The sequence below is a fragment of the Thamnophis sirtalis genome, unplaced genomic scaffold (assembly GCF_051295495.1).
Source record: "Thamnophis sirtalis isolate CommonGarterSnake01/CBP01778 unplaced genomic scaffold, rThaSir2_p1.2 scaffold_12, whole genome shotgun sequence".
Classification (NCBI taxonomy): Eukaryota; Metazoa; Chordata; class Lepidosauria; order Squamata; family Natricidae; genus Thamnophis; species Thamnophis sirtalis.
Genome location: NW_028261392.1, coordinates 1,167,501 through 1,186,052, shown reverse-complemented (window position 1 = coordinate 1,186,052; position 18,552 = coordinate 1,167,501). Strand labels below are relative to the sequence as shown.

The following is an 18,552-nucleotide window of genomic DNA, read 5'->3' as shown; positions in this document are numbered from 1 at the left end:
AACCACTGCGCCACCTTGGCTCAAAACCAAAATGAGGCACAGAATGAAATGATGGTGGTAGACGAAGGCGCTGTGCTAGACTAAAAATTTAATGAACAATTTAAGAAGAATATATTCTAAAAATTATTTTTTTTTAAATCAGGAAGTATATTAAAAAAAAATCAGGTGGCCAATCTCGATCCAAAGCACATTTGCACATCTCTATATCAGATAACATCAGGGACACTTTGGCTCAGTGGCTATAGACGCTAAGCTTGTTGATCAGAAAGGCCGGCGGTTCAGCGGTTCGAATCCCGAGCGCCGTGTAAACGAGTAAGCTCCCGTTACTTGTCCCAGCTTTTGCCAACCTAGCAGTTCTAAAGCACGTAAAAAATGCAAGTAGAAAAATAGGAGCCACCTTTGATGGGAAGGTAACAGCGTTCCATGTGCCTTCGGTGTTGAGTCATGCCGGCCACATGACCATGGAGACGTCTTCGGACAGCGCTGGCTCTTCGGCTTTGAAACGGAGATGAGCACCGCCCCCTAGAGTCGGGAACGACTAGCACAGATGTGCCAGGGGAACCTTTACCTTACACCAGATTCAGATCAAATCCAGCTTGTAACACAGAACGGTTGTTGTGCCTTCCACACAACATTTTGTTCCTGTTGTGTGGCGCAGAAGACAACATGGCCTCCCATTTCTCCAGCCTAAATTCTTTGGATTTTAGCTCATATTAATGAAGAATTTTTTTTTTGTAGATTGGATGAATTGGAGCTGCATACAGGAAGGCAGGTGGGGAAGCAAACCCCGTTCTCCAAAAAGTTTTGTTTTATTTTTTATAATTTATGTTCTTGCCTGGTGTGCGTTTCTCTCCATTCCACTAAATCCTGATGAAGTCTGTTCTTCTATTTTCTCTGGATTTGTTGTTGTTGTTTTTTTTTTTAAACCGAGGAGTTTTTATCTTCCCCCCTAATCCCACCATTTCTATCAGGACATAATCTCTTTCTCAAATTTACATTTTAATTACAAGGCCAGCTGAACGAGCTAAAAATCAATAAAGTCAGCCTTCTCCCCTGTCCAACTTTCTGCGGTGGGAAAACCCTCCCTCTCTCTTTCCTTCCATTGATTTATCTCTCTTTAGCACTGCCTTCTTTATTGCTGCAGGCAAATGGGTGCCATTTGGTCAATTTAAAGGAGGAGGAAAAGGGAATTTGGACTTATTATTATTATTATTGTTATTATACAATTGTATCACAGCGGCCAGTTGTTTCGCCGGATTTGGCATTGGTTACTAGTCGGGCCCCACCCAGGGGTCTAGGACGTCGTAACGTATTTTCGTAATATGCGTGCAGATCCAAGCAGTGCGGCTTTTTGCATTTGACTGATGGTGATTTTGTCAATTTTTAACTGTTTTAAATGTAATTCCAGTGCTTTTGGAATAGCACCCAGTGTGCCAATTACCACTGGAATTACCACTGCTGGTTTGTGCCATAGTCGTTGAATTTCGATTTTTAAGTCCTGGTATCTTGCGATTTTTTCATGTTCCTTCTCGGCGACCCTGCTATCACCTGGTATTGCGATGTCTACGATTGTGACCTTATTTTTCTCAACCAGTGTGATGTCTGGTGTATTATGCGCCAGTATTTTGTCCGTTTGTATACGGAAATCCCACAAGATCTTGACCATCTGATTTTCGGTGACTTTTTCAGGCTGATGTTCCCACCAGTTTGTTGCTGTTTTGATATTATAATTTTTGCACAAATTCCAATGGATCATTTGTGCTACTGAATTGTGCCCCAATTTATAATCAGTCTGCACGATTTTTTTACAGCAGCTGAGTATGTGATCAACAGTTTCATCAGCTTCTTTGCAAAGTCTGCATTTGGCATCATCAGAGGATTTTTCGATTTTGGCCTTAATGGCATTTGTGCGGATAGCTTGTTCTTGCGCAGCCAGGATTAGTGACTCTGTTTCTTTCTTTAATGTACCTGTTTTTAACCATAACCAAGTTTGTTCACTGTCCACTTTATCTTTTATTTTTTCCAGAAATTGGCCATGCAGTGCTTTGTTCTGCCAACTCTCCATTCTTGATTTTATCACATCTTTTCTGTATTCTTGTTTCGTCTGTTGGGCCTTCAGTAGATTTTTGTTCTTTACTTCGATTAATAGATGTTCTTGACTTTCTTTTAAATAATCAGCCAGTGCATGTTTTTCTTCTTCAACTGTTATTATTATTATTATTTTCTGCCAACGAAAGTATTAGATGACGTATGAGCCAAAAAGCATTGGTGGTGGTGTGAGGGGCAGTTGGAAACAGGTAAAGGATACCTCCGAAGTCTGGATTAAATGGTCATTTTGGAAGGATTTTTGCTCAGTGTGAAATGGAAACTCAACCTAACCTAACGTGGGATTTATGGATAAATTATATCCAAAATGTTATTAAAAGGAGCAACTCTCTTCTTGACTGCATAGCTGCAAATCCCTTTCTTCTTGTTGCTTCATAAAATTCGCCTGCCTGGTTTAGCATTTTTATATTTTGGAGCTCTGCTTTAGCAGTTTTAGCTCCCCAGAGGACGTTTCCGTTCGAAATAGCAGCCGTGAAATTCTGAATTGGCCTCTGCAAAGTTGCCTCTGTCTCTCCTTCAAGTCCCTTTCAAGGAGGAGCCCTTTGAAACTGAAGGAGGGACACAGTGAAGCACTGAGATTGGCTGTGGGATTCTAATACAGGGAGTCCTCGACTTACAACGGTTCACTTAGTGACCGTCTAAAGTTAAAGAAAATTGTGACTTACGACCGTTTTTCGCACTTGCAACCGTTGCAGCATTCCCATGGCCACGTGGCAACTGACTCATACTTATGACGGTGGGAGTGTCCCAGGGTCATGTGATCCCCTTTTGCGACCTTCTGAAGAGCAAAGTCAGTGGGGGAAGCAGGTTCACTTAACAACCGTGTTCCTGACTTAACAAGTGCAGTGATTCACTTAGCAACCGTGCCAAGAAAGGTCATAAAACAGGATGAAAATTCACTTAACAAATGCCTCACTTAGCAACATAGATTTTGGGCTCAGATGTGGCCATAAGTCAAGGACTACCTGGACCAGAGAGAGGTAAACCTTCACTTAGCAACAATTCATTTACTGACAGTTCGAAGTTACAGCAGCACTGAAAAAAGGTACGACGGTGGCAGCATCCCGCGTGGTTAGGCGAACAGATTTCAGATGCTTTGACTCATACTTATGACGGTTGCGGTGGTCACGGGATTTCTCTTTTGCGACCTTTTGACCAGCCAGGTCAACGGGAGAAGGCAGATTCATTTAACAACCTTGTTGCTAACTCAACAAATGGAGCAATTCACTTAACGACTGTGGGAAGAAAGATTGTAAAATAGGGCAAAACTCACTTAACAACTGTCTGCCTTACAATAGAAGTTTTGGGGCGCAATTGTGGTTGTAAGTCAAGGACTGCCTGAACTAGAGGAGAATGAATGAGCTGGAAGGGACCATGGGGGTCTTCTAGTCCAGCCCCCTGCTCAAGCAGTAGAGCCTAGGCCAGTGTTTCTCAACCTTGGCAACTTGAAGATGTCCGGTGGCTGGGGAATTCTGGGAGTTGAAGTCCAGACATCTTCAAGTTGCCAAGGTTGAGAAACACTGGCCTAGGTGATTGATTAAGGTATATAAATGGCTGAGAAGGTGAGATTCCCAGCTAAGGTGAAGAATGGGGGGAAAAATGGGAAAAATTCTAGAAAAATTAGGTTAGTGGTTGATCTATGTTTTCAAACATTTTCCCCATTCTTTCTCCTTATTTATACACATGTACATAACATTGGGATGGAGGAGTATATATATATATATATATTTTAATTATTTTAATTTTATCAATTTCATATATACATTCACAATTATATGATCTCATAACTGTTATTAATAATATGTATTTATAACAATTTTTCCCTACTGTTGACAATATACTTGAAAAATGCTTTTTTAACATCCCATAGATCCATCTTATCTTACAACGGTCCTACTTCTTCCCTCCCTCCCTCTTTCCTTCCCTCGTTTCTTCTCTCCTACTCCCCTTCCTTCCCTCCCTCCTTCCCCTTCCCTCCTTCCCTCCTTCCTTCCTTCCCTCCTTTCTTTTCTCCTTCTCTCCTTCCTTCTCTCCTTCCTTTCCTCTTTCCTTCCCCCTTCCTTCTCTCCTACATTTCCTCCTTCCTTCCCTCCTTTCTTCTCTCCTTCCTTCCTTCCTTCCTTCTCTCCTTTCCCTTCTCTCCTTCCCCTTCCTCCCCTTTACCCTTCCCCTCTTCTTCCTATTCCTCCCCTCTTTCCTAGGAGGAGTATATAATATTTCCCTTAATTACAAAACATGGACCAGAAATTATTTTACAGGGGCTGAATGCCAAAAAGGTCCCTCTTCTTACTCGGCGTGTTTCTTTTGCTAGCAGCCGTCTCTTCTTTTGGATTCGTGGACTATCCCGTGGCCTCAGAACCTCCTCCTGTGCGCACACCCAGCGGGCGTTTCCTTCGGGTGACGTAGGAGGGTTTTACGCACTGCTCGGCAAGGCTCCTACTCACCCATCCTCCCTCCCTTTATCCTTTCAGGCCTGGAGCCTGTCTTGCCCACGAGGAAAAATGTGGCAGGGGCTGGCAAGAGCAGAGCTGCCCCCAGTTCTCCCTTCTTGTCCCCATCTGCAAGGAAGGAGGAAGAGCTGGACCCCACCTGCGCTGCGGCCACCTGGAAAATCATCCGAGACAAACTGCCTAGGCTGCCGACGACGGCAGAGGACGGGTAAATACTTAGATGTTGGGGAGATACCTTAGCGATCTCATTCTGACCTCCAGATCAATGGCGTGAAATCACGTTGGGTCTTAATAATTGTTTTAAGCTGGGTCGTTGCTGGAGAGGCAATGTTTTTAAATCAGGGGATTGTGAACCTTTTTGGGGTCCTTGGTGCTCTCTGAGCTCGTGTTTTTTTCCTCGCAGACATTTCACTTCCCAACTAGGTAACGGCATCAGTGCTAGAAGGGAGTAATGGTTGCAGGGAGGGGACAGAGGAAGGAGGACTGTGGGGTCCTTGGTGCTGATCTTGCTTGTTTCATGACCCAATTAAGTAACATCATAAATGGTAGAGGGGAATTGGGATTACAGGCGGGAGGAGGAGGAGGAGGAAGAGGAGGAGGAGGAGGAAGACTGTGGGGTCCTTGGTGCTCTCTGAGCTTCATCGTTTTCCTGAAGACATTTCATTACCCAACTAGGTAACATCATCAGCGCTAGGAGGGAGTAATGATTTGAGGGAGGAGGAGGTGAAGGAGGACAACTGGGGACTCCTTGGTGCTCTCTGATTGTTGTATTTTTTTCCTTCCAGACATTGCATTACCTAGCTAGGTAACATCATCAGTGCTAGAAGGGAGTGGGGTTTACTCTCTGTTTATCTACAAATGACTTGCCCTGTCAGTCTGGGTAGAGGGTGGGAGGTTTCTTGGCGAGGATTTCTCGGTGACGTTTGTTTACTGGAAGTACCAAGTGAAGAAGAAGCCACCAACTCAAACAGTCAACAACAGCTTCATAAGGAGGAGAGCGTGAAGGATTGTTAAAATTATGCTCGTTAAAGACGAAAACGCTATAAAATTTACTCCCGCTTCTTTCCCAGCTCTTGCTTGAAGCATCCAAAAGACAAAGAGTTTTGTTGAGAATGCACAATAAATTTGTATGCCGCCCAATCGTATAGGACTCTGGGCGGCTTACAGAAACAAGATAAAAAACATTTTAAAAAATTTAAAAATAAAAACACAGTTATTAAAATTACACACTATCCATGCTGTCTTGGTGGGTCTGGACATTAATCAACAGCCCCAGGCCTGTCGGAACAGCCAGGTTTTGGTGGCTTTTTGGAAGGCTGGGAGAGTGGGAAGGGTCCGGATCTCTGCGGGGAGATCATTCCACAGGGCCGGTGCAGCAACAGAGAAGGCCCTCCCTCGGGGAGTCGCCAGCCGGCATTGTCCGGCCGACGGCACCCGGAGGAGGCCCAACCTGTGCGATCTTGTTGGTCGTTGGGAGGTACGTGGCAGGAGGCGGTCTCTCAGGTAGCCAGGTCCTAAACCATGAAGGGCTTTAAAAGTAACGACTAACACCTTGAAGCGCGTCCGGAAACCAATGGGGAGCCAGTGCAGCTCGCGGAGGATGGGTGTAACGTGAAGTATCTAGGTACACCCGATATCGCTCGCGCAGCTGCATTCTGGACCAACTGTAGTCTTCGAACACTCTTCAGGGGATGTAGAGCGCGGGGATTCCCACTTAACAACAAGCTTACATTGTGCAAATTTGAGTGCAGGCTGAATTTTGGTAATCTTTCTCTGACCATTTTTTCACGCACCTTGTAGGGATTGCGAAGCAACAACATCCAACCAGGCCAACTTGGGTCAACGTGAAGAAGAGAGGGCCAAAGCCCCCCATGTACCTTTCGGGCTGGATCTCGCCTACTGGGGCCAGGAGCAGCCAACGTCTGGGAAAATCCTCCGGTAAATCGGTCCCAAGTATTTTAACTCGTTTCCCCACCTGGAGGTGAACAAGTTTCAAAAGGGTTTAGGACAGTGTTTCTCGACCTTGGCAACTTGAAGATGTCCGGACTTCAACTCCCAGAATTCCCCAGCCAGCGAATGCTGGCTGGGGAACTCTGGGAGTTGAAGTCCGGACATCTTCAAGTTGACAAGGTTGAGAAACACTGTCCTAACCACTGCTGGGGAATTCTGGGAGTTGAAGTCCGGACATCTTCAAGTTGGCCAAGGTTAAGAAACACTGGTTTAGGATGATAACATACATTTTATGCCCAAAGGGCATTCAGATCTCCCTCAAACTGGTTCAGCCGAAACAAAGTTCAATTTGATGTTTTTATTAATTCAGCATCTAATTCCGTTTATTCATTTGTGAACCGCTTTAGAGCAAGAAGGGGGTGCCAGGATATTAATATTATAATTGAGGGAAGTAGGAAAATTGGTGGGGATCAAACAATATTGGCTCAATTTCCAGGAAAACCTGTTCTTAATCCGCTAGGGGGCATAAGATGTCAACGGTAAAGATTACCTGTCTATCTTGGGCATCAGAAAGTCAAGCGTTTCTTTTCTCCCTTTAAATAAAAATTCAATTTTCATTACCATTTTTTGGGGGGGGGGAATAACTTTCCCCATAATTACCAGTGTTTGCTTTCAACCAAGCCCCAATCTTGCTTTCAAAACTCTCAAGACGGTTCTCATAATCCCAGAATAACAGAGTTGGGGGGGACTCTGGAGGTCTTCTAGTCCAACCCCCGTCCAATCAAGGAGGGAAGGATGTCACATTTGATCTGGGTTACTGTGTGAGAACCGTCTCCAGAAACAAGAGGTTCTAGCTGGCTTGATTTGCTGTTCCTTGGTCTCTTGGCAACATATGGGACCTTCCACAAAAATCACAAAACCTCCATTTCCCCCTCTGAAATTTTATGCAGGGCTCAATTCTGTAGAAGATAGATAGCAAATCTAATGACCAAGGAAAGGGAAATGCCTGGAAATGACTCGCTTCACAGAGCACCCGATTGAAATTGGCTTCTCCAGGAAGTCCTCATCTTACAACAGTTTGTTTAGTGACCAAAGTTACAATGGCACTACAAAAAGTGACTTATGACTGTTTTTAATAGCAATATAGCAATAGCAGTAGACTTATATACCGCTTCATAGGCCTTTCAGGCCTCTCTAAGCGGTTTACAGAGTCAGCATATTGCCCCCAACAATCTGGGTCCTCATTTTACCCACCTCGGAAGGATGGAAGGCTGAGTCAACCCTGAAGTTTTTCACACTTAACGACCATTGCAGCCTCTCCAGGGTCACGTGATCAAAATTCAGCCACTTGCACACACACACACACACACACACACACACACACACAAAAATATTGTACTTCGATGTTTTAATGATTGACGAACGATGAAATATTTGTGTTTTAAAAGAAATAAAACCTTTGAATACGGAAAAAAAAAAATCAGCCACTTGGCAACTGACTCATATTTATGACGGCTGCAGGGTCCCCCATTTTGTGACCTTCTGACAAGCAATGGGGAAGCCAGATTCACTTAACGACTCTGTGCCTAACTTAACAATTGAGGTGATTCACTTAACAACAGTGTCAAGAGAGGTCATAAATTTGCTTAAGGACTGTCTTGCTTAGCAACAGAAACGTTGGCCTCAATTGTGGTCATAAGTTGAGTAAAAGTAAAGGTTCCCCCTGCACATCTACGCTAGTCGTTCCCGACTCTAGGGGGCAGTGCTCATCTCCATTTCAAAGCCGAAGAGCCAGCGCTGTCCGAAGACGTCTCTGTGGTCATGTGGCCGGCATGACTCAATGCCAAAGGTACTCAGAACGCTGTTATCTTCCCACCAAAGGTGGTTCCTATTTTTCTACTTGCATTTTTATGGTGCTTTTGAACTGCTCGGTTGGCAGAATCCGGGACAAGGAACGGGAGCTCCCTCCGTTATGCAGCGCTAGGGATTCGAACCGCGAAACTACCGACCTTGCTGATCAGCGAGCTCAGCGTCTTAGCCATTGGGCCACCGCTCCCCCTCATAAGTTGGCTAGCGATAGTTAAAATAGTTGTACTTTTGTGGCGCTAAATCCAAGCCTTTATTCGATATTTAAAAGGGCCGAACCTCACGGGGCACGTAGAGGAATTTATATCGGTGGTTTTTTTAAAATTGCATTTCCTTCTCTCTAGATTTTCTTCTCAGCATCGCTTCTGGGCACCCAGTGAGGTGGAAGAAGAAGTGGAAAACAAAGAGATTTCGGAGATGCTCAAAAGTCGCTACATCACCTACGCTGGCACCTTTGAGCCCGTGAAGCACAAGTGCCGAGCCCCGATGCCCAGCGGAGGCCTCTGCCAAAGGCAGGATAGATTTAAGGTGGGTGCGAAGGAGCGCGAGAGATCGGCTGTGTTGCATGCAAGGTCTCACCCAGCCTTCATTAAAGGGTTTGAAGAGCAGGGAAACCAGCCTAGAATTTTGCTTTTTATAAGCCCAGGAAGCTTGCGAAAATGAAGGGGTTTTTTTTGGGGGGGGGGGGGGAATATCAGAGGTTGTTAATAGCAATAGCAGTTAGACTTATATACCGCTTCATGGGGCTTCCAGCCCTCTCTAAGCAGTTTACAGAGTCAGCATATCGCCCCCAACAACAATCCGGGTCCTCATTTTACCCACCTCGGAAGGATGGAAGGCTGAGTCAACCCTGAGCCGGTGAGATTTGAACCGCCGAACTGCAGAACTGCAGTCAGCCTGCAGGGCTGCATTTAACCACTGCGCCACCTCGAATGAACAATTGCAAAGCGAGACATCGGGGAAAGATCTCGCCCCTCACTTTTTCACCGTTGTCTTTAGTTCCGCAAAGAGGCAGCTCTTCGAAATATTTAAGAAACAGTGAACGGAAACTAAAGAAGGAGAGAAGGAAACTAGAACTAAAAATTAAAAGAAACGCCCTAAAAGTGAAGGCAGCGAACCAGTGGAACAGCTTGCCACCAGAAGTTGTGGGTGCTCCCATCACTGGAGGTTTTTAAGAGAGAGATTGGACAATTATTTTGCCTAGGGTCTCCTACCTGAGCAGAGAGGTTGGACTAGAAGACCTCCAAGGTCCCTTTCCGACTCTGTTATTCTATAATTCCATGGCAATGTTTTGTACGTGATGGAAGGCCGGTCAGAGGAAAAGAGGGCCAGATACAAATAGGAGGAACATCCTGAACGAATGATGAAGCCGAGGTGGCGCAGTGGTTAAATGCAGCACTGCAGGCTACTTCAGCTGACTGCTAGTTCAGCGGTTCAAATCTCACCGGCTCAGGGTTGACTCAGCCTTCCGTCCTTCCGAGGTGGGTGAAATGAGGACCCGGATTGTTGTTGGGGGCGATATGCTGACTCTGTAAACCGCTTAGAGAGGGCTGAAAGCCCTATGAAGCGGTATATAAGTCTAACTGCTATGAATCAGTGAAGCCTCCTCTGGAGCATTCAAAACCCCTGTCGCTCTTTCACCCCCAAGTGCCCTTTCCATGGGAAAATCGTTCCTCGGGACGAGTCGGGGAATCCCGTGAGCCAAGAGGACCGAGAGAGGGAGGCCAAGGCGCAGTTCGAGAAGAAGGAGCAGCAGCCAGGTGGGTTTTCAAATTTCCCTTTACAGAACGGCTCAATTTACTTTGACGGGCATCTAGGAAATCAGTGCATGGGGGTCCTCGACTTACGACCACCACTTAGCGCAACATTTCCGTTTCTACTACGCAAGACAGCCGTTCAACGAGCTTTGCCTCCATGTTACGACCTTCCTTGCCACTTTCGTTAAGTGATTCCTCGCAGTTGCGAAGTTAGTGACACGGTTGTTATGTGAATCTGGCTTCCCCGTGGATTTTGCTTGCCAGAAGGTCACAAAAGGGGGGGGGGGTGTCACGTGATCCCAGGACACTGCAACCGACATAAGTACATGCCAGTTGCCGAGCATCTGAATTCTGATCACATGACCAGAGGGATGATGCAACAGTCGTAGGGGTGAAAATGGGTGTCATTACTATTTTCAGCTCCGTCGTAAGTTTGAGTGTTCACTAAATGAGTGGTTGTAAGACGAGGACCACCTGGGGTTCTTTATTATTACACCTGCACAAATCAAAGCAACTTGTCATAGGTGGAAATTGGAAGAAATATTCCAATTAGACACAATATTCCTCGAAGGAATTCCAGCAATGAATAAATTACATTTTAGATTAGATTAGATTTGGTGTACAGGTAAGTCCTTGATTTGCAACCGTTTGTTTAGGGACTCCTCTCAGTTACAACGGCACTGATAAAGGTAACTTACGACCATTTTTCACACTTACGACCCTTGCAGAAACCCCCATGGTCACCTGATCAAAACTCAGTCGTGTTTGGCAACTGAGTCGTGTTTACGACGGTCGCGGTGTCCCAAAGTTACGTCATCCCCTTTTGCGACCTTCTGACAAGCAAAGTCAGTGGAGGAAGTCGGATTCACTTAATGACCGTGTTACTAACTGAACAACTGCAGCGATTCGCTTAACAACCGTCAAATGGAGCAAAACTCACTGAAAACAAACGTTTTGCTTAGCAACAGATATTCGGTTGTGGTCGCGTGTCGAGGACCGCCTGGGCTTTCCGGATCATTTTGTAGTTGCCAAACGAATAACGGTTGTTTCTTAGTTAATCGTCTAGATCAGGGATCTCCAACCTGGGCAAGTCCCAGAATTCTTGAAGTCTTCCAGGCTTAAAAGTTGCCCAGGTTGGAGAGCCCTGATATAGGTGGTATTTTTTTTTGTCTATGACCGTTAAATTTTGCTTTTATGCCTGGACATCCTTGCTGTTGGCGCGTCGCAACGACATTTAGCAATAGCAATAGCAGTTAGACTTATATACCGCTTCATAGGGCTTTCAGCCCTCTCTGAGCGGTTTACAGAGTCAGCATATTGCCCCCAACAACAATCCGGGTCCTCATTTCACCCACCTCGGAAGGATGGAAGGCTGAGTCAACCTTGAGCCGGTGAGATTTGAACCGCTGAATTGCAGATAGCAGTCAGCTGAAGTGGCCTGCAGTACTGCACTCTACCCACTGCGCCACCTCGGCTCTTCTCGACACAGTTGAACCAGAGGTGATATTTGGACCGGTTCAAGCGAACCGGTAGCTCCCGCAATCAGTTGGCTCCACCCACCTTCCCCCCCCCCCAATCCTGTCCTTTATTTTCTGGCTCCTCTCAATCGTGCGGCACAGCTGATTCCCCCCCCCCTCAGTGTTCTACTTACCGTTGACTTGGAAGCTGAGCAGCTGAGCTTCCAAATGCTCCATTCTCAGCACAGGCGCTGTAGGTGTCCCTGTGCGCATTCACCGAACCGGTTGTTAAACTGGCAACATCCCACCGCCGGGTTGAACCCTATACCTTTCGGGGGGCCCGGAGGCAGCCGAGCAGAGCCTGGGGGGTCTTTTGAAAAGCTAAATCCTGAGAGACCATTTGGCTGAGCCCCCCCCCCATCTGCGCCATTCCTCCTTCCCCAATCGTCCAGGCGGCAGAGCAAAATAAGAGCCTCCGTTATTTTGTGTTCGGCCCTGGAGAAAAATCTTGGGTTTCTCCCCCCCCCCAACCGTTAGTACCTTGTTAACAAGCAGGTATGGGGACGAGGCCCCCCACGGCCACCCCCTGGCCAGCCAGATGTGAAATACTCTCTCTTTACTAACTACCAAGTATTGATTTCGCCCAACCCTCGCGAGCAAGAAAAGCAAGGGATATCATTTTCTTTTTTCCCCCTGCTCACAATGGCCGGAGAGCATCCAGGGCCGTCTCACAAAAGGCCCTTCTTCCTGGCACCCGATCGATTTTTTCCTCCGAGGGCTTTTAAATTGCGCCTTCGTTTTTCCTCCCGATCTTCCCGTTTCATCTTCAGTGAGCACAGCGGCAGTTTCCCCCCCCCCACTCTCCCCGTTGTGTTTAAACAATTGCGCCATTCAGCCGACTCCCACGGGTGCCGAGCCCTCTTATTCACTGGGAGATAAACAGTTTAGACAGCTTTTTGTTAATCTGGGATTAATTGTTCCCGTGCCTGGGTTTCTTTGCTGCAGTAAGAAAACAACAACTTTGTGATCCATCATGTGTTTGTGTGTGTGTGTGAGAGAGAGAGAGAGGGAGACAGGGTGGGGGGGAGAGGATATGTGATTTTTTTTTCTCCTTTCAGACTTTTTCTTTGATTTCCTTTATAGCAATAGCAATAGCAGTTAGACTTATATACCGCTTCATAGGGCTTTCAGCCCTCTCTAAGCGGTTTACAGAGTCAGCATATTGCCCCCACAGTCTGGGTCCTCATTTTACCCACCTCGGAAGGACGGAAGGCTGAGGGAAGGAGGAAAGAAGGGAGGGAGGAGGGAAGGAAGGAAGGAAGGAAGAGCAATAGCAATAGTTAGACATATTCCTTTTCATAGGGCTTCCAGCCCTCTCTAAGCGGTTTACAGAGTCAGCATATCGCCCCCAACAACAATCCGGGTCCTCATTTCACCCACCTCGGAAGGATGGAAGGCTGAGTCAACCCTGAGCCGGTGAGATTAGAACAGCCGAACTGCAGATAACAGTCAGCTGAAGTTACTGCACTCTAACCACTGCGCCACCTTGGCTCTTTAGAGCCCAAAAAGCTAATAGTCAGGTCCTCATTCATGAACTCCCACCTGGTTCTTGGTTTTTTTTTTTAAATCTGGACTATCTGGAAACCTCCCGGTCTTTAGAAGAGTGAAACGTTTTTTCCTACTTTATAATTCATTATTTATAATACTGAAATGACCCCCTGCTTGGCTAAAACAGTTTTGTCAGTAGAAGGTAGGCATTACTTTTTTTAGGGATTATATCAGAAGATTTAGATGCCTTTGGTTTTGTGGCTTAGTCTACAAAATTATGTAGTCCAGCTTATTTTTGACATTTTTTTCTGGAGCGCAAGTGTTTGGGAAATGTATTAGCAATAGCAATAGCAGTTAGACTTATATACCGCTTCACAGGGCTCTCAGCCATCTCTAAGCGGTTTACAGAGACAGCACATCGCCCCCACAGTCTGGGTCCTCATTTCACCCACCTCGGAAGGATGGAAGGCTGAGTCAACCTTTGAGCCGGTGAGATTAGAACCGCTGAACTGCAGATAGCAGTCAGCTGAAGTGGCCTGCAGTGCTGCACCCTAACCACTGCGCCACCTCGGCTCATTTCAGTTGTTTGATCTCTCTTTGTTTCTTATAACTGGGTTGGTGGGTGGGTGGTGGGTGGAGATGATAGATTGGATGGATGGATGGATGGATCAATGGATGGACAGATGATAGGCAGAGTAAAGAACGTAGAGGGATAGATGATGGATGGATGGATGGATGGATGGAGGAAGATAGTATTATTCTGTGTTCTAGATCAGGGTTGGGGAACAATGGCCCTTTTATGAATTCCAGGAGTTGAAGTTCACAAGTCACAAAAGAGCCATTGTTCCTCATCCCATGGATGGATGGATGGATGGATGGATGGATGGATGGATGGATGGATGGATGGATGGATGGATGGATGGATGGATGGATCGATGGATCGATGGATCGATGGATGGATCAATGGATGGATCAATGGATGGATCAATGGATGGATCAATGAATGGATCAATGGATGGACAGATGATAGGCAGAGTAAAGAACGTAGAGGGATAGATGATGGATGGATGGATGGAGGAAGATAGTATTATTCTAGATCAGGGTTGGGGAACAATGGCCCTTTTATGAATTCCAGGAGTTGAAGTTCACAAGTCACAAAAGAGCCATTGTTCCTCATCCCATGGATGGATGGATGGATGGATGGATGGATGGATGGATGGATGGATGGATGGATGGATGGATGGATGGATCGATGGATGGATCGATGGATGGATCGATGGATGGATCAATGGATGGATCAATGGATGGATCAATGGATGGACAGATGATAGGCAGAGTAAAGAACGTAGAGGGATAGATGATGGATGGATGGATGGAGGAAGATAGTATTATTCTAGATCAGGGTTGGGGAACAATGGCCCTTTTATGAATTCCAGGAGTTGAAGTTCACAAGTCACAAAAGAGCCATTGTTCCTCATCCCATGGATGGATGGATGGATGGATGGATGGATGGATACCTTAAGCAATAATTGAAAAAGCCATATATTTCCTTATTCTCTCACACACGGACATTTAAATGCCACCCGTCTCACTATCAAAGCAACTCCAGGCTGCTCATCTTTAACTTCTCTATTAACTTATCTTGTCATTGAATTTCTGATCATTCATTAGAATCGGTTACTTTTTTTTAAATGTGAGCAGAATACAGAAATGGGCACGTGTCTTGAGAAGCCACCTTGGTGGGTGAGCTGGTCCCAATTTATTATTTATCTATGTTCTCCTAAAAATAATCTTAATGCGACACCATGCAAAACATTAATTGACTTAGGCGATGAAACTATAATACATTATTAGAGAGAGGGGGCTTCCAAATTGGAGCATCGCAAGGAGGAAAGCGATTGGGGATGAATCCTTGCTGATACGTTTATTTTTATTGTCAGAATGGCGAGATCCCGGCTTCATGAGAGAAGTGGAAGCCGCCACCGGTGTCGATCTCGGCTCTTCTCATTTCGACCGAAAAGGAAAAGGAGGGAAAAAGAAAGCGAAGGCGAAGAAGAAGAAATACCCCAACCTCACAGACCTGAAACAGGAGGCGAACACATCCCGTTCCCGAATCGGGAAAAGGGTTTTCAACAAGTAAGAGATGCCTTTGGTTGTCTTCTCCTCACAGTTGTTCTTGTGGACGTACTTTGGGTTTCCAGGACTGTTTCTCCCAACATCTGGCCAAATCTGCCAAGGAAAAGGAGCTTGGGTGGGCCTACCAAATTGTTGTGGGTTTTGTGGTGGGAGGGTGGATGAGGGCTCATTGAGACCCCACAATCTGAAGATTAGCTCATCTCGGCCAACTCTAATTTCTTTTCTGGATCAGATCTTCCTTGATTTGACATGTGTCCTCAACCATCATGATCTTGGAGGCATCAAAAGAGGGTTTCCTAACCTTAGCTACTTTTACAGTATAGGTGGTATCTTGTGCTCAATAGTAGTAACTGTGAGAAGGATCTTGGAGTCCTAGTGGACAATCACTTAAATCTGAGCCAGCCGTGTGCAGCAGCTGCCAAAAAAGCCAACACAGTTCTAGGCTGCATAAACAGAGGGAGAGAATCAAGATCACGTGAAGGGTTAATACCACTTTATAAGGCCTTGGTAAGGCCACACGTGGAATACGGAATCCAGTTTTGGTCGCCACGACGTAGAAAAGATGTGGAGACGCTAGAAAGAGTGCAGAGAAGAGCAACAAGGAGGATTAAGGGACTGGAGGCTGAAACATATGAAGAACGGTTGCAGGAACTGGGTAGGTCTAATTTGATGAAAAGAAGGACTAGGGGAGACATGGTAGCAGTCTTCCAATATCTCAGGGGTTGCCCCAAAGAAGAGGGAGTCAAGCTATTCTCCAAGGCCCCTGAGGGTAGAAAAAGAAGCAATGGGTGGAAACTAATCAAGGAGAGAAGCAACTTAGAACTAAGGAGAAATTTGCTGACACTGATTGATTGTTCTCACAATTAATGAGCAACTTGCCTTTAGAAGCTGTGAACGCTCCAACACTGGAGGTTTTAAAGAAGATGTTGGATAACCATTTGTCTGAAGTGGTGTAGGGCTTCCTGTCTAGGCAGGGGGGTTGGACTAGAAGACCTCCAAGGTCCCTTTCAACTCTATTATTCTATTCTATTCTAGCTACTTTTAAGATGTGTGGACTACAACTCCCAGAATTCCCCAGCCAGCCTGGTCTCTAGTATCAGACAGTCCTCTCAATATTGTCTAATTAACATTGTGGATGAAGGAAGGTTGGGTTCAGATAACTCCCTAATAATGCAGTGTTTTTCAACCTTGATCACTTTTAAGATGGGTAGACTTCAATTCCCCATGACCGAGGAATTCTGGGAGTTGAAGTCCACCCATCTTAAAAGTTGTCAAGGTCCAGAAACCTTGCATTAGAGCAGTGGTCTCCAACCTTGGCAACTTTAAGACTTGTGGACTCCAACTCCCAGAGTTCCTCAGCCAGCTTTGCCAGCTTTGCTGGCTGAGGAACTCTGGGAGTTGAAGTCCACAAGTCTTAAAGTTGCCAAGGTTGGAGACCACTGCATTAGAGAATTATCTGAATTCAACCTTTCTTCATCCACCACCTGTTTTCTCTATCCTTACCACCTATCCTAAACCCTTGTCTGTCTTTTGGTTGAGTCTTCTTTCTTTCTTTCCCATCCTCCCCCACTTCTACACCTGTAGTAATTTTACCACATGGCTTTGGAGGGGGGGAGCAGCTGGGAGAATAATTAGGCTGCCTCAAGAATTGTGTTGCGTGTTTGGGGGTGAGGAGGGAAGTGATTTTGCTGATTTAGAAGGGGAAATCGCCATCTCCAATGGAGGAGTTAAATAGAATGTTAAAAGAAATAGCTTTTTAGACCTGAAACGGGAGTGACTTAACTATTTTGTTTTTAACAGCCAATTTTATAGCAGAAGTAGACTGGATTTTGCCTGCATGGCATGAGAATGGAGGAAATAATTTTTCTTTAGACTGGAAATTGATTTATTACGTCTTCCGGTTCATGTACGCAGGTTATGTCCATTTGAATCTCTTGATGGAACCAGAATGTTCTATCAGGCACGACTAGTTCCTTTTAATTTTATCCTGAATAAAATTAACAAGACGGAAATAATAATAAGAGGATTTCATGGAAGGATCTTGGGCCCACTCGTTCTTTAACTGTCAGAGACAAAAAAATAATATTGCCATTGGAACGCATCTCTCTTTTGCTAGCATTTGAAAGGCCTATCAAACCAACTATCCAGGTTTAAAAGTTTTAACTCCGTAGGCTAACTTACACTGAACACTTCTCTTTGTTCCCACACCCACCCCAGACTTTTAGAAATTGTGAGTTGCACAGAGTTGTTTGGCTGGCTGACGCCTAAATCTAATAAATAATTGGCTAATGTATTCAAAAAATTTAATTTTGAAGGCTTCTTATGAATATTGTCAGCGGCAGATTCAACCTCTTCAGCTTCCCATGAAAATACCCATTTTCAGATAAAGTAGTGTCACGTTCCGGCGTTCACATTGCACACAAACAGAGATTCAGTGGAAAACTTCTATATCTATCCAAGAAACTACGTGATAACCAGCACTAAATGACAATGATACAAAGGTAATCAAATCCAAGTCAGTTCTAACCAAGTTAACACCATCCACCCATATATACATACCTATTTCCCTGGCTCAGCTGATAAAGGAGAAGAACCTTGTGGCTTAGTAGTTAACACAACTGCTTAATATGTAATACAGCCCAGGTTCGAATCCCAGTAAGGGCATGGCTAGCTGATGAGAGCTAAATAGCTTGAAATAGATCTATACTAGTCTCCCTTTATTTATTTATCAGCACAAATGCAACACAAATGTAACAAAGGCAACAGTAAAAATAATGGCTTTCTTTCATGATGGTCTCTTGTGATGAGCCGATAGACAGAAAATGGAAGCAGTATGCTCCCTCCCATATTTGGGCATACCAGGGGTTGTGACACTAAATACATATGTATGTATGCATGTATGTATGTATATATGTATGTATGTGTATATGTTTATGTATGTATGTATGTATGTATGTATGTATGTATGTATGTACCATTACCCCACCCAGCTCCACCCACAACTCCACCCAGTTGACACCCACCCACCATCACTTGCCTGGGTTTCCTTCTCTTTCTCGGCACGCAGCCCATCATCCATGCCGATCCAGCATTATCTGGTCGTCTTCCGAACTGTGTCTGTCATAATAAGCCGTAAAGTTCCAAATAAGGAGAATTTCACATCAGATTTAAAAGAATAAATTTCCAAAGTTGTGGGTGGTTTCTCCTCCTCCTCCTCCTCCTCCTCCTCCTCCTCCTCCTCCTCCTCCTCCTCCTCCTCCTCCTCCTCCTCCTCCTCCTCCT

At 45.3% G+C, this 18,552-nt stretch overlaps 1 protein-coding gene across 1 annotated transcript in view; it reads left to right on the top strand.

Annotated features, from left to right (window-relative positions):
• The window catches only part of UVSSA (UV stimulated scaffold protein A), a 47,958-nt gene that overhangs the window by 25,811 nt on the left and 3,595 nt on the right, over positions 1-18,552 (top strand). The window contains exons 9-13 of the mRNA XM_087726925.1: positions 4,578-4,764; positions 6,357-6,494; positions 8,717-8,900; positions 10,021-10,132; positions 15,075-15,270. Of these exons, the coding sequence (XP_087583051.1) occupies positions 4,578-4,764; positions 6,357-6,494; positions 8,717-8,900; positions 10,021-10,132; positions 15,075-15,270 (817 nt within the window). The remainder of the gene's footprint in view (positions 1-4,577; positions 4,765-6,356; positions 6,495-8,716; positions 8,901-10,020; positions 10,133-15,074; positions 15,271-18,552) is intronic.